The sequence below is a fragment of the Hyla sarda genome, chromosome 10 (genome assembly GCF_029499605.1).
Source record: "Hyla sarda isolate aHylSar1 chromosome 10, aHylSar1.hap1, whole genome shotgun sequence".
NCBI classification, from domain to species: Eukaryota; Metazoa; Chordata; class Amphibia; order Anura; family Hylidae; genus Hyla; species Hyla sarda.
The window spans coordinates 138123907-138147732 of NC_079198.1; the positions used below are offsets into that span (position 1 = coordinate 138123907).

General features: G+C 39.4%; 1 protein-coding gene across 7 annotated transcripts in view; it reads right to left on the minus strand.

The window, feature by feature from the left end:
• Positions 1-23826, minus strand: part of LOC130293821 (calmodulin-binding transcription activator 1-like) — a 1711968-nt gene that overhangs the window by 1055065 nt on the left and 633077 nt on the right. For all 7 annotated transcript variants that reach the window (XM_056542963.1, XM_056542962.1, XM_056542965.1 and 4 more), the window contains exon 4: positions 12056-12191. In XM_056542963.1, the coding sequence (XP_056398938.1) occupies positions 12056-12191 (136 nt within the window). The remainder of the gene's footprint in view (positions 1-12055; positions 12192-23826) is intronic.

The following is a 23826-nucleotide window of genomic DNA, read 5'->3' on the forward strand; positions in this document are numbered from 1 at the left end:
GGCCCCTGTCCCCATTGGGGCTCACAATCTATATTTCAAAGTCATCTTTAAGTATGTTTTTTTGGAGGGTGGGAGGAAACTGTGAAACCTATGTAAACACAGGGCAAACATACAAACTCCTTGTAGATGGAAAGTACAATGGCAGATATAATTGTCCCCTTTGAAACCGGAACCAGCGTTAATGATAAATCTATTGACCCCTTTGGGGAAGAACAGTGTTCTCCAATCAGTGGCTCCCAGAATACCTCACCCAGGCTGTTGGCACCTTCAGATCTTATGTTGACCTTTTGATACCAGGGAGGTCAAAGCATTTAAACCATTTGGAAAAATTTGAAGTCAACAGTAGGATAGTCATATCAATGGGTCATATGTTTCCATCAGCTTTTATCCTATTATAGGGGTAAAAACTTTTTTTTCAATTAACTGGTGCCAGAAAGTTAAACAGATTTGTAAATTACTTCTATTTAAAAATCTTAATCCTTCCAGTACTTATCAGCTGTTGCATGCTACACAGGAAGTTCATTTCTTTTTTACTTTCCTTTCTGTCTGACCACAGTGCTCTCTGCTGACATCTCTGTCCATTTTAGGAACTGTCCAGAGTAGGTGCAAATCCCCATAGCAAACCTCTCCTGTTCTGGACAGTTCCTGACATGGACAAAGGTGTCAGCAGAGAGCACTGTGGTCAGACAGAAAGGAAATTCAAAAAGAAAAGAACTTGCTCTGCAATATACAGCAGCTGATAAGTAATGGAAGGATAAAAAATATTTACTAGAAGTCATTTACAAATCTGTTAACTTTCTGGCACCAGTTGATTTTTTTTTCTTCCCCCACTGGAGTACCCCTTTAATATACAGTGTCAACATGGCCTGTAGCATTTGAAATTGGCTCTAAACCTACAAAAAGATGGGGACCATTTGTGCAGAATTTGGAACCAAATGTGTGGGAGAAAATGGATTAGTGGAATCCATTAGTATTTAGAAGATAGTGATAGGATAGTGGATGGAGATCGTTCTTGCCTACTTAGAGTCATTCCTGTAATAGGAGACACTCCGCGGTCAGCTCCAGCTGTACATGTATGTGTTGTAACCATCGGTAAACCTTTGTTGGTCAAAAGAATGATAAAGACAAAAGATATCTATACATCCACAATAGCTGCCATATGCTAGTCAACCAATAGCGATCCCTCCCGAGCCCCCATGGGTTTGCCTGCTGGGTATATGTTTTCAATGGGCAGAAACAAAATGGCGGGATGTTGACTTTCATCATGCACAGTCCTTCTTTCCCCTGACATCATCCGTTGGGGAAGAATCAGGAGGCCTCAAACACATAAGATAGTTAACCATCAAAATCTGCAGATTAGGACCACTTTTCTCTAAATTATATGGGGGTCAAAAGCCGTTTTTATAATGGGAGCGAATGTTCTAAGAAGACTTGACTATTCAAGCAAAGTCAACTCCACAAGGATTGGAATCCATGAATGTAAGTAAAAGGATAGAAAGAAGACCTAGGTATAGGAATGGCACCCAGCAAAGAAGGGCCCACCTCTACACAGTGGTGACTAGTGTTGAGCGGCATAGGCCATATTCGAATTCGCAATATTTCGCGAATATATGGACGAATATTCATCATATATTTTCGCTAAATTTGCATATTCGTAATATTCACATTTTATTTTCGCATATGCACAAATTCGCATATGCGAAAATTAGCATAAGCGAAAATTCGCATATATGAAAATTAGCATATGCAAATTTTCACATATGCAAAAATTTGTACGCCAGTCTCACACAGTAGTATTAGAGCCTTCTTTACGCCACACAAGCTGGAAGCAGAGAGGGATGATCACTGTGATGTGTACTGTGAAAAAAAAAATAATAATATTCGTAATTGCGAATATATAGTGCTATATTTGCGAATATTCGCGAATAAAATTCGCATTGCGAATATTCGCCAGCAACACTAGTGGTGACGGTAACCATGAAGGTTGGGGAGAGAAAAGGGGGGATAGAGGGAAAAATTGAAGGATAATAAAATATAGGAAAGTCTTAGAAGACCAAAAAAGAGCCCAAAACTTACATGTAACCTCTATTACGCATCCCATAAAAAAGACCCTAGTGGCGAGTGATAAGCTTGTTCAGTCTCCTCCAAAAGACATAGGGGGAGATTTATTAAAACCTGTCCAGAGGAAATGTTGCTGAGTCGCCCATAGCAACCAATCAGATCGCTTCTTCCATTTTTAAAAGGCCTCTGAAAAATTAGAGAAGCGATCTGATTGGTTGCTATGGACAAATGGTCAATGTCTCCTCTGGACAAGTTTTGATAAATCTCCCCCATTGACTTTGTTGGACCATTAGGACCTTATTGTGCCAGAACCTGGGTCAATCAGCAGATTTTATGAATGATCATGAAATGAGGTTTAAAAAAAGAACCCCATACACCTTGAGATTAATGTCTATAATGGTGGACCTTCATCAGACATGTATTGCTGCCTGGTATGACCCATACAGGGAAATGGGGTATGTGCAACAAAAATGCACATGACAAAAACCCATGACCTGTAAGGCTGGGTTCACATATGTCCGGCGTGATCCCAGCCTAAAACTCAACTCCACTGATTCTGCAACTAATGGGAACGTGCATGGGTTGTCATCAGCATCCAGCGTCCACCATTTCTGAATGCAGCAAGATGTGTTCCCCTGCCAGTGCCAGTCCGGCATATCCAACCATTTGGCGTCCAAACAGAAATGCCGGATGAATGTGAACTGTCCCGTTTAAATGAATAAGATCAGTTCTATCAGTTTGATTGACACCAGAAACATTTGAACGAGACCTTATTAAGGTTAAGAGCATAACCAAGGATCAAATGAAGCCTACACAGTGTTTTAAGTTATTTATTTAAAGGGGAACTCTGGCCCTAAAACATCTTATCCCCTATCCAAAGGATAGGGGATAAGATGTCAGACCAGGGGGTACCGCCGCTGGGGACCTCCGTAATCTTGCATTCGGCACCCACCTCTTTGAGCTGCACGCTGCGCTACCAGCTCACAAACTGCCGGGTGCCGACCAACCACGGGGCCGGAGTATCGTGACGTCTCGACTCCACCCCATGTGACGTCATGCCCGCCTCCGCTATGCAAGTCTATGGGAGGGGGCGTGACGGCCGTCACGCCCCCTCCCATAGACTTGCATAGCGGGGGCGGGGGGTGACGTCACACGGGTAGGAGACGTGACATCACGGTACTCTGGCCCCATGGTTAGCACCCGGCAATTTGTGAGCTGGCAGCGCGGCTTGCAGCTCAAAGAGGTGGGTGCCGAATGCAAGATTGCGGGGGCCCCCAGCGGCGGGGATAGGGGATAAGATGTCTTAGGGCCAGAGTACCCCCTTAAAGTCTACAGACTGGGTACTGGGGACGACGTACAACTAGAAGAAGATGCCCGATCCACTAAATCCACAAACTGCTCCTCTACAGAACAATAGTCTGAGCGCTCTGGACTCGAAAAATAAGAAGAAAAAAAACTGAAAATGATAATGACATCTTCGGTATGCAATACAGGAATCCTTAAATTCAAGGCAAATGAAGGATTAATCCTAAAGAACCGTCTGTGCATGCGGGCGTGTAATTATCGGGGTAGCACCGGGTCAGAGTGGGCACAGAGTAAAGTCACAGCCAACCTTCTGCCGCCATTCTTTTGGATGAATTATAATGGTTTCATTTGTAAAGACCACATAGAACAATGCTGGCGCTTATTCATTACCGGAATCATACGTATATTACCCTGCCGGATCCCCCTTTGAATTTTTTATGAGGACTTGGAAAATAAAGTTTCTGTAAATTAGCGGGAAGCGTTCCTAGGACCCTCTGTAAATGCGCATTTCAAGACACTATACAATGGGTGTTCACCAAGGGCCCGGCCATCAACAGCAAATCAAAATGGTGTTCTAGGAAAAGTGTGTAGAATTTACTTTATTTTACTAACTTTTTTTTTTTGTAAAGGAACAATCAGCACTAGTGACGGGGGAAACTTTAAGTCTCACACAGGCCTGGTGCAAGGGTTTTTGCCACCCTAGGCAAAAGCTAATTTTGCCGCCCCTTGATTCTGCCCATTGGCTCCGCCCTTTGACACGCCCACCTTACTAATGGGTTGACACACTGTAACAAACCTTCTCCTCACATAATATATTACTACTGGGGTAACACACTGTAACAAACCTTCTCCTCACATAATCTCCTTACTACTGGAGTGACACACTGTAACAAATCCCCTCCTAATGTAATCTCTTTACTACTGGGGTGACACACTGTAACAAACCTCCTCCTCATGTAATCTCCTTACTACTGGGGTGACACACTGTAACAAACCTCCTCCTCATGTAATCACCTTACTACTGGGGTGACACACTGTAACAAACCCCCTCCTCGTATAATCTCCTTACTACTGGGGTGAAACACTGTAACAAACCCCCTCCTAATGTAATCTCCTTACTACTGGGGTGACACACTGTAACAAACCCCTTCCTCATGTAATCTCCTTACTACTGGGGTGACACACTGTAACAAACCTCCTCCTCATGTAATCTCCTTACTACTGGGGTGACACACTGTAACAAACCCCTTCCTCATGTAATCTCCTTACTACTGGGGTGACACACTGTAACAAACCTCCTCCTCATGTAATCTCCTTACTACTGGGGTGACACACTGTAACAAACATCCTCCTCATGTAATCTCCTTACTACTGGGGTGACACACTGTAACAAACCCCCTCCATATGTTATTACCTTACTACTGGGGTGACACACTGTAACAAACCTCCTCCCCATGTAATCTCCTTACTACTGGGGTGACACACTGTAACAAACCTCCTCCTCGTGTAATCTCCTTACTACTGGGGTGATACACTGTAACAAACCACCTCCTCCATCAGGCTGGGAGTTGAAGTTTTGCAACATCTGAAAGGCCACAGTTTGGGACGACTGAGCTATAGCCATAGCTGTCAATCAATGATAAGAACCGCCCACTGGACTCCTAAGACCAAAAGGAGTAGAAGCTCAAATTAATATATTACAAGTTTTACTGAATGTTTTCCTACCAAATTACCTATTAATCTGCTCATCTGCCCTATAACATAGGTTTTCTAAATTTTTATGATTATTTTTAGATATTAAAAATATAAAATAAAAAAACTTTATTTAAAAAACAAAAAAAGCTAAATTAGAGCTATTAAACTCATCAGACATGAGCCCACCCCCTCCCCGGCTCATTACGTAGTCTGATGATACCGGAGCTTACTTTACCGAGGTATACATGAATAAAACAAGTTGGCAGAACGCGCGTTGTGTCCTCGGGCTGTGTTCTAGGACGGGTGTATTTCACGGCAGTCATGAAAGGCACCTCCACAGTGGGAGCTCGCCTTTGAAAAGATTTTAAAAAAACTATGAACAATAATTGTATAAGTTTATGGCGACTCTACGGTTCATTGTAGAAAAAAAATAAAAAAATAAAAAGAAATGGCGAGCCAAACGCACGCTTGTTTCCACGTTCTACCTTCAGATTGCATCACCGAAACCAGCACGACGTTCATCACTTATATATAAAGAAAAGAGTGTAAATCAAAGGCGCCGGTACCGGCATAACTCATTTTGACGCAACACAGCGGGACTCAACACACATTTTTCAGAAAGCGACTTCAGCGCAATGTAGTGAAAAAAAAAAAACAACAAATAAATTATGTGACATAGAATACAAAGCGAGTAGACGATACGGTACAGAGCAGGAAGGGCGTACCATCGGTGCAGGGATAGATGGAATTACACCCAAGATAGAGTCAGATATTAGAAAATCATAATAAAGTGGTAATGTAAGATTAGAATTATAAAGGTCTGCTGATTTTTCCAAAACACCAACACTTTTGCACCATGGTCGTGTTTGCTATTGCAGTTTAGAGTCAGTTTAGAATGGAGCTGAGCTGTAATACCAACCACCACCAACAGGCAAATAATGGCGCTGTTCCTAAAAAGATTTAAAAAAAATAAAGAAATCAGCCGATCCTGTAATCACTGTTGACCCCTTTGTGATTTTTTTATGTTTCACTTAGTCTTAATTACATTTTTTCATAGAAAATTGTATCACTAGTCAAAGGGGTACTCCGGAAGGGAAAACATTTTTTTCAAATCAACTGGTGCCAGTAAGTTAAACAGATTTGTAGATTACTTCTATATAAAAATCTTAATCCTTCCAGTACCTATCAGCTGCTGTATGCTCCAGAGGAAGTTGTGTAGTTCTTTCCAGTCTGACCACAGTGCTCTCTGCTGACACCTCTGTCCCTGTCAGGAACTGTCAGGAGCAGGAGCAGGAGCAAAAAACAATAGCAAATCTCACATGGACAGAGTTGGCAGCAGAGAGCACTCTGGTCAGACTGGAAAGAACTACACAACTTCCTCGTGAGCATACAGCAGCTGATAAGTACTGGAAGGTGTGAAGTATATAAATAAAATTAATTAACAAATCTTTATAACTTTCTGACACCAGAACATTTGTTTTCCTCTCTGGAGTAGCCCTTCTACATAGTTCTTGTCTACATTGAATATTCGTTTAGTCCACAAGGGCACACCCAAAATTTGTATTGTCACAGGGGTCTGGGGTTTGTATCATAATTTATTTCAATTTACTGCTCCCGAGTTCACTCCATGATGTTGGTTTCTGCCAATGTACATTACACCCTGGGGCTTTCTGGTGGCCACAGGACCCAGAAGAAGTGAAGACAACTGATGAGGTTTCGGGTAGGGGGAGTCCAAACTCATCAGACCTACCCATTGTATGCACCACTGGCGATTAATATAATTAATGAATTCATGTTCTGAGTTTTGTTTTCCAAAATTTAGTACCATTTTGTGTTTCTTAAAAGGAACAGCCAAAGGGTGAAGAGCTCTACAAGAGCAAACAGACGGCTCATTGCTAAAATATCCTTCAGTTTACCACCATGAAGGTCCAACCATTAGCACCACTAAAGATAAAGAACTCAGGTCCATCATACGCCCCTTTAGTTTTTACCAGTTGTGCTGCCATCTTGCTATGTCCAGTATTATAGGTAAATTGCTGCTCATCAATGTTCCCTTGAACATAGTCATGCCCTTCCGTCAAGCAGCACTCCCACATGTATGCTATCGATCCAGAGGGTCGCCGACGACTCCTGGGCCCTGTGCAATATTTGGTCCAGGGCCCCAAACCTCCATGTGCCATTTATAAGACAAGAGTGGTAAAGGCGTCTTTGGGGCCCCTGAGGTATCCGGGTCCAGATACAACTGCTAGCTCGGCACCCCCTCAGGTTATGCCCCTGCATTGATCACTATTTCGATATCATAAGTCAGACACCATATCTGGGACAATAAAAGGAACATTTAGAAGCCTCCCGGTGCTTTATCGCCATACATGGATAAAACTCATTACATTTAATGTTTCCTTATAGATCAGCCACGTTTCCTGGATGCTTGAAAACAGAAGTGATCGCGTTACAATCTGGATGAATCTATCTCTACGGATACCTCAGTATTACATCCTGCATTTAGCATCATATTAGATGTAGAGTAGAACAGAAGAAATGAGGCGCTCCATTGTGTAGAAATCACGGTCATCAGTAACCAAACCACTGTACCTTATTGTGCCAACCTTCTAGAGTTGTACTGTGAATGGGCACAACTCTCTGGTGGGTGATATATAATACAATCTGCTGAACTTGGACCCAATTGGACGACACTTGGAAAGTGAATAGAGGACAAAAAGGTCTTGGAGGTGCTGCTGCCTGCGACATCAGATATAAATACCACAAGCGATGTACAGGACAGGTTGACTTTATACAAAACAGTAGTACAATGCGTTTCTCCACTTACTCTTGCCTTCACCAGATCCACCAGAAAGAACTGGTCCGCACCCTGGACCGCTCAAAAGACCATCTGTGGAGCACCATGGTCCTGGAAATCATCCTGCTCTTTCTGGTTGACCTGAGGAAGGTATGAGTAAGTGCAGAAACCCGTTGTACTATTGTTTCGTATAAAGCCGATGTAGAAATGCAGCGGCGCCTCTAAGACCATCCTTTTGTTTCTCTGTCTATATATTGCATGTAAACACATTGGAAACACAAACTACACTGTTCAGAAAACAAAGCAAAGGCCTAAATATAGAGAAAACATTCTACTAATATTACATAGATGTCCATAAAAGCAGTAATAGAGTAAAAAAAAGGCATAGGTGCAGTCAACAAGACCAAGTGACGACTCAAATATGTTTGATAAAGGAAACCAGATCCTTGTAGGTCAGAATATATCCCATCATGATATAATCCAACACAACAGATACAGTAGACAGTATATATATATATATATATATATATATATATATATACATGGTCATTTCTCATATGCTGCCTAAAAGGGGACTCTTTTCCCCTTTCCTGAGAATAGGGAATAAGTGACTGGTCATGGGGGATCTGACCACTGGAACCCCCCCCCCCCCCCACGCCTTCAAAGACCAAGCCCACCCAAAGGCCCATAACCAACACGTGCCCCCCCCCCCCCCCCCACCCATCCTTGAGATCTCCAGAACAAGGTCTCCCTGTGTTCTCCGGCCTCTACCTCCCGAGACAAACCAGTCTTGGGATTGACAACCCGCTGGGGCAGGACATTGCTGCTGCCAGTGATTGACTGGAGTGTCTCGTCACTGCCCAAACCAGTTCTTGTCAGAACTTGGGGGGCCGGAGTGCTCAGCCAGGGGAGTTAGTTTTGGAGATCTCGGGGGGAGGTCATATCAGTCAGACACCCTGTGACCCGACATTTATCCCCTTTCCACAGGATAGGTTATAAGTGTTTTACAAGCCGGAGTTCCTCTTAATCATGCATTAACTTGACATTAAATGAACTAACGTCCTAAGCAAACTTTTAAAAACATTCAAAATTTAAATTTTATTTGCAGTTTTTCTGGACATTTCACTTGGAATAAATGAAGAATTGCATATTTCAACCAACAGTCTAGAAAATAAAAGGTTTCACAATATTTACTGCAAATAAGAATCCATGTCCAGTACAATAAATCAGCGATGTTACCTCTGGTTTGTGCTACTTAGACCTATGGAAAGATTAAATAGACCAGTGGTCTTCAACCTGTGGACCCCAGACAGGGCTGGTGAAAGGGTTTTTGCCACCCTGGGCAAAAGCTAATTTTGACGCCCCTTTAACTCCTCCCATTGACACGCTCCACCTTACTTCTGGGTTGACACACAGAAACAAACCCCCTCCTAATGTAATCCTCTTACTACTGGGGTGACAGTTTGGTGGCCTGGAGAAATAACTTTCTTGTGGAGGGCAGAACGGCACCCCCATCAAGAAGGTGCTCTAGGCGGCTGCCTGTTTTGCCTATAGGTGGAGCCGGCCCTGACTCCAGATGTTGTAAAACTACAACTCCCAGTCTGTCCGGGCCTGCTGGGAGTTGTAGTTTTGCAACATATAGAGGTGTACAGTTTGGAGACCACTGGTATATACAAAGGGCCTGCTTCAGCTTTATGTGGCCCTTGAGGGTAAAGTCACAGTGGACTCCCTATCTACCCCACCATTGACCTGATGAGATAATTCTAGTTGTAGCCTTATTGCCTATGTGTGTATATATCATGTTAATAAATGACACGTCACACCCAATGCACACAAGTTTATTACAAGCTGTAGGGAATCAGGTATCAGCAATGATAGGTTTGTTTGTCAGGCTCATAAGGATACAAAATACATCTCTATTAAATTAAGAAAGACAAAACTTGCTGGGAAAAGCAGGGCAGTGATGACATCAGTGACGGAGGAAGTAGCCAACTTGTCCCACTACCAGAGCTTAAATATTTAAGCTTTTAAAAAATAAAGTTGGCTCTTTAATTTTCTATTCTTGTGACTAGCAACTGTAAATAAATCAGAATACAAATGGCACCCCCTAGTGGTGGAGGTGGCCTACTGAAATTTTGATAAATTAAAAAAATAAAGAAATAAATAAAGAAATAAAAAGAAAGAAATAAGAAAGCAATCATCCAGTCATCTCCTGAGTCTTTATTCATGGTGTCTCTCCCTTAGGGAATTGCACACAAAAAAACAGAATGCCTTCCTCAGGTCCATTAAGACAGTACACTCTCCATTGTTGGTAAAGTGGGAGTATGGTTCCTGTAAGTTTGCGGTGCCAGCGTGGACTCCTTGCCGGCACAGCAAACTAACAGGATCCCTACCAGCACACTCCCACTTTACCAACAACGAAGAGTGTTCTGTCTTATTGGACCTGAGGAAGATATTCTGTATATGCCAAAACACGTTGTCCGGCCTCAGTCTGTAGTTTTGTGACCAACTGTGAGCAGCGCCTCTAAAACCGTATTTTTCCCACTTCCATTCACAGTACTAATACTGGTCTCCCTACGGGTGTCCAGTACCGGTTGGGAGTGCAGCAGCTCTACAGCATCCATCTGCAATTTTACCCCACCACACTCTGACAACCACTATTCGGAAGGACCGTGGATCAGTTTGCCATCACCAGAAAGGTGAGTATATCACTAAGATGTGGTGGAGGGCTCACACCAAGCAGATGTACACTACAAGGGAGCGCCCCTTGGTCTTTTATTCTCTCTCCCAACCTCACCTACCCTAAATGGCCAATGCACTGTAAAAAAAAGTTGTAAGACATCATTATCCAAGAAAAATGCTTATTTCTCCACTCATTAGGCTAGTGCCCCCCCCCCCCCCCCCCTTAATTCATCACTTGCTTTGAAAAAGTGTTCAAAGTTGACCAGGAGATTAGCCTACAGTGGGATTAGTTACACTCAGTCCATAGAATTCTATGGAGAGTACAGGGGGAGGAGTAGTTAGCTATATTGTGAGACAGAGACACAGAGAAGCTGCTGGAACCTCTAAGTGTTATATCTCACTCTAGTGCTTAATTTCACACCTTAAATTTCACATAACTACTCTATAATGTCATCCATGCTGTTCATTCTACCAAGAATGTCCTATAAAGATGTAGAGAAGAAGGATCTCCTCTTCTATGTGGTGTGTGTGTGTGTGTGTGTGTGTGTGTGTGTGTGTGGTATATGTGTGTGTGTGTTTGTGTGCGATTGGAGACATCATAGCACCTAGTCTACACCTACTAGATCAGGTACAACTGAAAACTTCTGAAAAACTCATTATACATCCTTATACACACATAGGTTTTATTTTCAGGTATGGAAAAAATAATAATCAGGTCCCTCTCTTCCCCAGAAACAGCATCACTCTTGTCCACAGGCTGTGTTTGGTATTGCAGCTCTACTGCACATGTAAATAGGGCTAAGCTACAATACCAGACATAGAGGATGGACAAGACTTGTGCCCTTTCAGAAAAGAATATAAAGATATTTTTGTTAACTTTCAAAGATTTTCAATCACCTCATTTTCAATCAGCACCTATCCAATAGCACCACCATTTGCTAGTTTATAATCTTTCCATAAACATTACTTACTTGAAACATGTTATTTTTTGGCATTTCAAAACTGCGTGAAACCATTTAGCTCATGTCTCAGTTTCATTAAAAAAAAAAAACTTTCCTGTACAGATGTAAAGTAGAATGGTACAATTCGTTCTGCCTGCAACCACCACTAGGGGGAGACATTGAACTCACTAATAACAATGTATGCAGTAGACTTCTACACTCCACCTAGTGGTGGCTTCAGGAAGACTGAATTTTATCATTGAGCTCTATAGAGCAGGTTTTCTAATGCTGTTTCATGCCTGAACCTGTGGTCCCAAGGTTATTGAATACAGAGCAATTACAATTATTTGGCACAACCAGAGGCGGGTGTATATGGATTTATAAGCAGTAAATATTTACAAATATTACTATGTTAAGGATATAAAGCTTTTTCAGTAACCTTCAAAGATTTTTGACCACCTCAAACTTCAATCAGCTCTATCCAATAGCAACAAAGCAAATAGCGCCACCCCATGGAGCCATAAAACACCAATGACAGTGACAATAAAGCCCAAATTTGGTAAAAAATGGCTACCTCCACTCCTTGGACCTTGAGTTTCATATGATCTTCGCGCGTTGTTTTCCCATCTTTTCTCTTTTTCCAGCAATATCCATCTTTCCGGTATTTCACCTTCTTCCGATTGTATAATATCATGGAACCATTCTGTGGCCTGGAAAAGAAGAAGAAAAACACAAGCAAATGAAGTCACGGCAAGAAGGGTAAAGAAAAATACTGAACAAATTTATGATGAAAAGCAGCAGGGTCTGGAAAAGTTGCGAGCAAGAAGCAATATCCTCCATTTAGTGAAGCATAATTTTTCACTTTTTATTGCCAGAGGCTGGATCTCCTTCGATGGTTTATGACCTGCAAACATTTACTTGTGGATTTTGTAGCTAATGAATTAAATGTGTCAATGATAGGTATAAAAGAAGATCTTGTAAGTAATAAGTGCTCCTTGGCTGCTGATATATGGCACTGGGGATTTGCAGAGCTCGGAAAAATCCTCAGGAACTTACAGGAGGAAAATGCTTATGGCAGAGGCGGTAGTGCTGGTGGACATTAACCTTTGCTTTATATACTGGTAATTCAATAAGGACTCCTTCATATAAAGAAGGTTGCACTTATTTGAAGTTGCCAGACAATCTATTTGCTAGTTTATAATCTTTCCATAAACATGATTTACCTGAAATATATTATATTTTGCATTTCTGAACTTGTGTGTGAAACCTTTTTAAAAATGTACTCAATCTAGAAAGGGTTAAAACAAACAAAGACATACGGTAGAATGATACAATTTTTCCATCCTACAGACACCACTATACTCTTTATAGATTGAACTTGCTCATAACACGGTATGCAGTAGACCTCTACACTCCCCCTAGTGGTGGCTGCAGGAAGACAGAATTTTATCTTTGAACTCTAGGGCAGGTTTTCTAATACTATGACCCCCATGACCTTTATATACTGGTAATTCAAAAAGCACTACTTAATATAAAGAAGGTTACAGCTATTCGAAGTGACCCTTTAAACTATTTGCTACTTTATAATCTTTAAAAAAAAAATTTTGAAATATGTTTTTGTTGGTATTTTATAACCTTTTTGCTCATGTCTTAGTTTCATTAGAAGTTTTCTAAATCCAGAAAGGAATAAATAAATAAACATCACTGTATAGACATAAAGTAGAATGGTGCAATGTTTCCTTTTTGAAGCCACCATTAAGGGGAGCTCATTAGACATTGAATTAAGTCATAACATTGTCTGCAGTAGACTTCTACACTCCCCCTAGTGGTGGCTGCAGGAAGACAGAATTTTATAATTGAACTCTATAGTGCAGGTTTTATAATACTATGATCCCCATAACCTTTGCTTTATATACCGATAACCCAAGAAGGACTCCTTCATATAAAGACGGTTGTGGTTATTGAAAGCTGCCTGTCAATCTATTTGCTAGCTTATAATCTTTCAGTAAACAGGATTTACTTGAAACATGTTATTTTTGACATTGTATAACCTTTTAACTCATGTTTTAATTTCATTAGAAATTTACTAAATCCAAAAAGGGTTAACATTTAACAAGTAAATAAACATCCATGCATAGACATAAAGTAGAATGGTACATTTCTTCCCTCTTGCAGACACCACTAGGGGGAACTCTTCAGACATTGAATTAACTAATAACACAGTATTCAGTAGACTTCTACACTCCCCCTAGTGGTGGCTGCAGGAAAACAGAATTTTATCATTGAACTTCATAGGGCAGGTTTTCTAATACTATGACCCCCATCACCTTTGCTTTATGTACTGGTAATTCAATACTCATTGATATAAAGTAGGTTGTGGTTATTCAAAGCAGCCTGTCAATCTAGTTGTTATTTTGTAATCTGCTCATAAACATGATTTACTTGAAATATGTTATTTTTGGCATTTCATTACTTAAGAAATGGATGAAACCTTTTTGCTCATGTCTAAGTTTCAATAGATATTTCTTAAATCAAGAAAGGGTTAAAAATAAACAAATTAATAAATTAATATTAGATAGACAGTAGAATGATTCTTCGTACCTGCAAATAACACTAGGGGGAGCTTACTACATACTCCCTATAAATTGAACTCACTATTAATACAGTATGCAGTAGACTTCTACACTCCCCCTAGTGATGGATGCAGAAAGACAGAATTTATTTAAATTGAACTCTATCACGTAGGTTTTCTAATATTATGACCCCCATCACATTTATAGTTTTTGGAATTAGATAACAGTCTACAAAAATAGCAATTCTGCAAAAGCTTTCGTAAGGGTTTAAAACAGTGTTTTCCGACCAGCGTCCCTCCAGTTGTTGCATAACTACAACTCCCATTATGCCCGGACAGCCTTTGGCTGAGAGTCGTAGTTTTGCGACAGCTGTAGGCACACTGCTTGGGAAACACTGGTTTAAACAATAAAAGGTTGGATAAGAAAAAGGAAAAACTGCAGACACCAATAGGGGGAGCTTACTGCATCATCTTTATACATTTCACTCACTAATAACATGGTATGCAGTAGACTTCTACACTCCCCCTAGTGGTGGCTGCAGGAAGACAGAATTTTATCATTGAACTCTATAGGGCAGGTTTTCTAATACTATAACCCGCATGGGCTTTGCTTAATACACTGGTAATTCAATAAGCATTCCTTCCTATAAAGAAGATAGTTGTTATTAGAAGCAACAGTTCAATATATTTGCTACTTTATAATCTTTCCCAAAAAAGGAAAAATAAAAAATATTTTTTTTTTTTGTATTTTATAACCTTTTTGCTCATGTCTTAGTTTCATTAGAAGTTTACTAAATATAGAAAGGGTTAGAATTAATAAATAAACATTCCTGTATAGACATAAAGTAAAATGGTACAATTCTTCCTTCCTGCAGACACCACTAGGGGGAGCTTTTCAGACACTGAATTAACTAATAACATAGTATGCCATTGACTTCTATACTCCCCCTAGTGGTGGCTGCAGGAAGACAAAATTTTATCACTGAGTTCTATAGGGAAGTTTTATAGTTCTACAGCTATACAGTGCCCCTCTTCTTCATCCGTGCCTTTCAGCCCCTTTCACTTGAATCTGCAATACTAAACACAGCCATGGGTGGCGCTGTTTCTTAAATATAGTAGTAGACACTTTTTTCCCTAATATCGTACGATGCTTTTAGAATGTTAATCTCAATGCTTTACTCTAAAGTAGTGAAGTTTGTCAAATCCTTACATGGATTGATTGTCGCCAATTTAACGTAAATTCGTGTTTTTAAAGCACCTTACCTCCTATTTATCACTAATTGTGAACTGAAAAATGAAACATTTATTCGCCTTCCAAAGTAATCACTCCTGAGCTGCGATATTTTGAGCAGATATAACTAAGTACAGAGCCATATGCTAAACAGAAGCCGTTCATTTTGGAGTGATATAAAAACACGTGAGGAGAGATGCCACGCGTCCCACAGAGACAGCAATACGCATTTGCAAAAAATTTACAGTGCTCTGTTAGTCACAGTAATTGGCTTTCGGAACACAGGAACAGAAAGAAATACAACAACACACGGCATAAACAGAAACAGCAGTCATAAAAAACTTTCATACAAAGTGCTACTGCGGCCATATTTCATCGGAAAAACTCCCTGGTGACATTAGCAAAATTATAACAAGGAACAAAGTTGTAATGTGCATGTGATCGCCATACAGAAATACCTCAGAAATCCATGTGTACAGATAAAGGGAGATTTCATTCATCCAGAAAAATGTTCCAAATAGAGGACAGTATTATAGTAGTTATATTCTTGTATATAGGAGCAGTATTATAGTAGTTATATTCTTGTATACAGGAGCAGTATTATAGTAGTTATATTCTTGTATATAGGAGCAGTATTATAGTAGTTATATTCTTGTATACAGGAGCAGTATTATAGTAGTTATATTCTTGTATATAGAAGCAGTATTATAGTAGTTATATTCTTGTATATAGGAGCAGTATTATAGTAGTTATATTCTTGTATATAGGAGCAGTATTATAGTAGTTATATTCTTGTATATAGGAGCAGTATTATAGTAGTTATATTCTTGTATATAGGGGCAGTATTACAGTAGTTATATTCTTGTATATAGGAGCAGTATTATAGTGCTTATATTCTTGTATATAGGAGCAGTATTTTAGTAGTTATATTCTTGTATATAGAAGCAGTATTATAGTGGCTATATTCGTGTACATAGGGGGCAGTATTATAGTAGTTATATTCTTGTATATAGGAGCAGTATTATAGTAGTTATATTCTTGTATATAGGAGCAGTATTATAGTAGTTATATTCTTGTATATAGGGGCAGTATTATAGTAGATATATTCTTGTATATAGGAGCAGTATTATAGTAGTTATATTCTTGTATATAGGAGCAGTATTATAGTAGTTATATTCTTGTATATAGGAGCAGTATTATAGTAGTTATATTCTTGTACTTAGGAGCAGGATTATAGTAGTCATATTCTTGTATATAGGAGCAGTATTATAGTAGTTATATTCTTGTATATAGGAGGCAGTATTATGGTAGTTATATTCTTGTATATAGGAGCAGTATTATAGTAGTTATATTCTTGTATATAGAAGCAGTATTATAGTAGTTATCTTCTTGTATATAGGAGCAGTATTATAGTAGTTATATTCTTGTACTTAGGAGCAGGATTATAGTAGTTATATTCTTGTATATAGGGGCAATATTATAGCAGTTATATTCTTGTATATAGGAGCAGTATTATAGTCGTTATATTCTTGCATATAGGAGCATTATTATAGTGGTTATATTCTTGTATATAGGAGCAGTATTATTGTAGTTATATTCTTGTATATAGGAGCAGTATTATAGTAGTTATATTCTTGTATATAGGAGGCAGTATTATAGTAGTTATATTCGGGTATATAGGAACAGTATTATAGTAGTTATATTCTTGTATATAGGAGCAGTATTATAGTAGTTATATTCTTGTATATAGGAGGCAGTATTATAGTAGTTATATTCTTGTATATAGGGGCAGTATTATAGTAGTTATATTCTTGTATATAGGAGGTAGTATTATAGTAGTTATATTCTTGTATATAGGAGCAGTATTATAGTAGTTATATTCTTGTATATAGGAGCAGTATTATAGTAGTTATATTCTTGTATATAGGAGCAGTATTATAGTAGTTATATTCTTGTATATAGGAGCAGTATTATAGTAGTTATATTCTTGTATATAGGAGCAGTATTATAGTAGTTATATTCTTGTATATAGAAGCAGTATTATAGTGGTTATATTCTTGTACATAGGGGGCAGTATTATAGTAGTTATATTCTTGTATATAGGAGCAGTATTATAGTAGTTATATTCTTGTATATAGGAGCAGTATTATAGTAGTTATATTCTTGTATATAGGGGCAGTATTATAGTAGATATATTCTTGTATATAGGAGCAGTATTATAGTAGTTATATTCTTGTATATAGGAGCAGTATTATAGTAGTTATATTCTTGTATATAGGAGCAGTATTATAGTAGTTATATTCTTGTACTTAGGAGCAGGATTATAGTAGTCATATTCTTGTATATAGGAGCAGTATTATAGTAGTTATATTCTTGTATATAGGAGGCAGTATTATGGTAGTTATATTCTTGTATATAGGAGCAGTATTATAGTAGTTATATTCTTGTATATAGAAGCAGTATTATAGTAGTTATCTTCTTGTATATAGGAGCAGTATTATAGTAGTTATATTCTTGTACTTAGGAGCAGGATTATAGTAGTTATATTCTTGTATATAGGGGCAATATTATAGTAGTTATATTCTTGTATATAGGAGCAGTATTATAGTCGTTATATTCTTGTATATAGGAGCATTATTATAGTGGTTATATTCTTGTATATAGGAGCAGTATTATTGTAGTTATATTCTTGTATATAGGAGCAGTATTATAGTAGTTATATTCTTGTATATAGGAGGCAGTATTATAGTAGTTATATTCGGGTATATAGGAACAGTATTATAGTAGTTATATTCTTGTATATAGGAGCAGTATTATAGTAGTTATATTCTTGTATATAGGAGGCAGTATTATAGTAGTTATATTCTTGTATATAGGGGCAGTATTATAGTAGTTATATTCTTGTATATAGGAGGTAGTATTATAGTAGTTATATTCTTGTATATAGGAGCAGTATTATAGTAGTTATATTCTTGTATATAGGAGCAGTATTATAGTAGTTATATTCTTGTATATAGGAGCAGTATTATAGTAGTTATATTCTTGTATATAGGAGCAGTATTATAGTAGTTATATTCTTGTATATAGGAGCAGTATTATAGTAGTTATATTCTTGTATATAGGAGCAGTATTATAGTAGTTATATTCTTGTATGTAGGGGGCAGTATTATAGTAGTTATATTTTTGTATATAGGAGCAGTATTATACTAGTTACATTTGGGTACATAGGAACAGTATTATAGTAGTTATATTCTCGTATATAGGAGCAGTTTTATAGTAGTTATATTCTTGTATATAGGAGCAGTATTATAGTAGTTATATTTGGGTACATAGGAACAGTATTATAGTAGTTATATTCTTGTATATAGGAGCAGTTTTATAGTAGTTATATTCTTTTATATAGGAGCAGTATTACAGTAGTTAGAAAGAGTAGTAGTAAGTAAGAAAAAACATGTAAAATTACCTTCCCTTGCTCCCCTGTCATCTTCAAGTTCACATCGCTCAGCCAGTCAGTGGCCGCAGCAATGTTCTGCCTGGGCACCATTTTTCATTAAATACTTTTTCCCGGACAACCCCTATAGGTTATTCAATTCACTGATTTAATTTGATTAAATAATAACTTAAATGGGCACTGTCAGATTTAAAAACAATGATATGTTGTACATCTTGGCAAAACATTAACCTTTCTAATATACTTCATTAAAGAAAAATTCTTATTTTTACAGAAATCATGGCTGGAACAAAGTCCAGGAAGTAAGGGGAGGACTAGCACTCCTCTGTGCTCACTTCTGTCCTATCAGACTGCGGCATGAAAACAGAGAGGAGGGGGTTACAGAGCAGCCTGTAGTGATTAGAAAAAGAGACCCAGCACAGCACAGCAGCCTCCGGGAGGAAGTGAATGCATGGTGAGTGAGGGCAGGCTCAGTGCTTGCCTCGGACATGCCCCTTCCTGAGCAGTGGATGTCAGAATGAGGGAGCAGCAGAACAGAGGGATTCATATACAGTAGCTAGACACATAAAAAAGACATGTAAAGCATCCGCGTTACCAAGTGAGTTGCACACATAAGCATTATTTTTTTTCTGTGATATGACAGGTACGCTTTATATATTTTTCTAATTATAAGAAGTGAATCCATATCTAACTCTCTCCCCGCGCCCGTCATGCACAGAGATCACAAGGTGAACTCCCGTCCCTCCCATCCCTTCCAGCTACAGAGTCTGGTAGGAAAAAATATGTGAGCAAGTAAAGGAAAAGTGCCAATAAACCTGCCGTGCATCTGCGCCAATTACAGGTCCCAAAATGAGAGTGCCCTGACACTTCAGAGAGCCAGTGCTCCTGCCAACGACCAAATTTGCATGATGATTCCGATTCTGCTACCTGGTGTCATTTCACATCTTCGGGAAGTGACATTTAGGATTGCATTTGTCTCGTACCTGCTGAGACCCATTCCACCACCCAGTAAGCATATTGATCGTCAGTCATGCATCTCGCTGGAAACCATTAGAACTGTTTCATCTGAAAATGTTCTTCTTCCCTGTCGCCTGCATGTCATAACAAGTGACTACTCTGCGCTGGAGGGGACGGCGCTTTACCGTCAGAACACTGACCTTATTACACGTCTTTTATAATCCGCTACTTTTATGGTTTTTTTTTATAGGTAATGACAATAGATCTCAGAGAGATTTCATGGTGGAAACTCCATTTTTGGCTAAAGGAGAACTCCAGCTGAAATTATGTTATCCCCCTATCCACAGGACAGAGGGTAAGTAGCTGATCGTGGGGGTCCGACCTCTTTTGCTGTCCGGGCTTGCTAGAAATTTTATTTTTCCAACAGCTAGAGGCACACTGGTTGGAAAACACTGATCTATGTTATAAAATAATAATTAAATCTTGCAAGTCTCATTCTGGCCACTAGGTGTAAAACTAATCTGAGACTCTGGACACTTATAGTCCACTCCAGGTCACTCACTGTCCTTTCCAGAACACTCCCAGTCCTCTCTTGAACACTCCCAGTCCACCTTAGGAAATCACAGACCACCTCAGGAAATCACAGTCCGCCCCAGGACACTCACAGTCCTCTCTAGGATACTCACAGTCCACCTCAGGAAATCACAGTCCACCTCAGGAAATCACAGTCCACCTCAGGAAATCACAGTCAGTCCCAGGACACTCACAGTCCACTCCAGAAAAATCATAGTTCACCCCAGGACACTCACAGTCCACCCCAGGAAAATCATAGTTCACCCCAGGACACTCACAGTGTTCTCCAGGACACTCACAGTACATTCCAGGACAACACTCATAATTCACCCCAGGACACGAATAATTCACCCAAGTACACTCACAGTCCACCCCAGGAAACTCATAGTCCTCTCCAGGACACTCACAGTCCTCTCCAGGACACTCATAATTCAACCCAGGACACTCATAGTTCCCCACAGGGCACTTACAGTCCACTCCAGAACACTCACAGTCCTCTCCAGAACACTCACAGTCCTCTCCAGGACACTCACTGTCCTCTTCAGGACACTCACATTCCATCCCAGGAAACTCATAGTCCTCTCCAGGACACTCACGGTCCTCTCCAGGACACTCATAATTCACCCCAGGACACTCACAGTCCATCCCAGGAAACTCATAGTCCTCTCCAGGACACTCACAGTCCACCCCAGGAAACTCATAGTCCTTTCCAGGACACTCATAATTTAACACAGGACACTCATAGTTCACCCCAGGACACTCACAGTCCTCTCCAGGACACTCACAGTCCACCCCAGGACACTCACGGTCCATCCCAGGAAACTCATAGTCCTCTCCAGGATACTCACAGTCCACTCCAGGACAACACTCACAGTCCACCAGAGGAAACTCATAGTCCTCTTCAGGATGCTCACAGTCCACCCGAGGAAACTCATTGTCCTCTCCAGGATACTCACAGTCCACTCCAGGACACTCACAGTCCACCCGAGGAAACTCATAGTCCTCTCCAGGATACTCACAGTCCACTCCAGGACAACACTCACAGTCCACCAGAGGAAACTCATAGTCCTCTCCAGGATACTCACAGTCCACTCCAGGACAACACTCACAGTCCTCCCAAGGATACTAATAGTCCCCCCCCCAGGCACTCACAGTCCTCTCCAGGACACTTACAACCTACCCAAGGACACTCAGTCCACCCGAAGCCACATTTGATGTCACACAAGCTGTAAACCTACGACCATCAGGTGAGAATGGGACCTTATCCTCCTTCTAGTGAGGTAAATGACTCTTAATAATGACTTTTTAAAGAAACCGAAAGGATTGAGAAGAGACCGGAATTAATGATCAGTCCTGGGCTGGAGGCTTCTTAAGAACTGACAATGTCTTTGTTGGGGATTAAAGATGATTCAGCCGGAGACAATGACGAATCTCGACTACAAAGGACACAATTGCTCGGCCAATGGATCTGTCATTTGTTATTGTGTATTGATGTTTCCTGGATGGACGTACAGTGATACTTCTCTATACAAGGTTTAATAACACGTCTGGGAATAACATCTACATGTCAGACCCTCCGCGTCATTATCCGCCTGTCACCGCGACAAAGCGACTTCATTCGTCTTTAAATGCATCAGGCTTTGGGTTCTGATGAGTTCATTTCCAAAGATATGAGAATATATAATATAATAATAGGTAAATACTATCGCAAATAATCACACACAATAGGAATAATATATTATTATCCATTGCCCCCTCAATATTTTGAATCTTATTTTTTCAGTTGTTTTTATTTATTAATGGTGCTTTGTTTTTAAATAATAATAATAAAATAGTTGTTGTTGTTATTATTATTATTATTAATATTACAGTCATGAAATTTCTCTATAAAATGAAGTATTTCTCACAGGAAAGGATTGCAGTAACGCATGTTTTGCTATACACATGTTTATTCCCTTTGTGTGTATTGGAACTAAACCAAAAAGGGAGGAAAAAAATAAGCAAATTGGACATAATGTCACCAAACTCCAAAAATGGGCCGGACAAAATTATTGGCACCCTTTCAAAATTGTAGAAAAATAAGATTGTTTCAAGCATGTGATGTTCCTTTATACTCACCTGGGGCAAGTAACATGTGTGGGCAATATAAAAATCACTCCTGAAAGTCATTGCATTGTGTGTCTGTGTGTGTCACGCTAAGCATGGACAACAGAAAGAGGAGAAGAGAACTGTCTGAGGACTTGAGAACCAAAATGTGGAAATATATCAACAATCTCAGGTTACAAGTCCATCTCCAGAGATCTAGATTTGCCTTTGTCCACAGTGTGCAACATTATCAAGAAGTTTGCAACCCATGGCACTGTAGCTAATCTCCCTGGGCGTGGACGGAAGAGAAAAATTGATGAAAGGTGTCAATGCAGGATAGCCTGGATGGTGGATAAGCAGCCCCAAACAAGTTCCAAAGATATTCAAGCTGTCCTGCAGGCTCAGGGAGCATAAGTGTCAGCACGAACTATCCGTCAACATTTAAATTAAATGATACATTATGGAGGAGACCCAGGGGGACCCCACTATGGAGAAGACCCAGGAGGGCCCCACTATAGAGGAGACCCAGGAGGACCTCACTATGGAGGAGACCCAGGAGGACCCAACTATGGAGGAGACCCAGTTATTATTCCAAAGGGTGGGCAACCAAATATTAAGTTAAGGGTGCCAATAATTTTGTCCAGCCCATTATAGGAGTTTGGTGACAATATGTCCAATTTGCTTTTTTTCCTTCCTTTTTGGTTTAGTTCCAATACACACAAAGGGAATAAACATGTGTATAGCAAAACATGTGTTACTGCAATCCTTTTCTGGGAGAAATACTTCATTCTCTAGAAAAATTTCAGGGGTGCCAACCTTTACGGCCATGACTGTATTTAATAGTCTTACTTATATTGCGAATATTCTTATGACTCTACATTATTTGTGTTAGAATTATTATATTTTAGTTTATTTATTATTATTATTTTTTTATTACTTTTATGTAAATTTGTATTATTATGTGATTATTACTCTATAGCATTAGTGTTTGTATATTAATAATAATGATAATAATAATTATTATCATTTTTTGTAAACATTATAATTACAATTCTTCATTTGTATTATTATTTTTATTATTATATTGTAAATATTATCACTATGTTACAAATATGATTTTACTATTAATATTTTAACTTTATTTCTAGAGTGATTTGAAGTTGAAAGCATGAAATACTGGAAACAGCGACATAAGATGTGAAGGCGTAATGCTATTTCTGATTTTGTTTTTACTTAGATACTTAAAGACTTCAAGGTCATTCTCTTCTGAATTTACTTCCCCCTCCCCCCTAGAACCTCTGGTGGGAGTACTATGATTTATTCTACCCCAACCAAGCGCAGTCTGATCTTCCCTTTTTAGAGTGTGCGCTTTATTGCCTAGCTTTAGATCGCTATAAAGTCTCTTGATTTCCTTGCCTCCCTCCCAAGGTAATTTTAGCATGATAAAATATACCCCTATGGTTTCATCCTCTTATG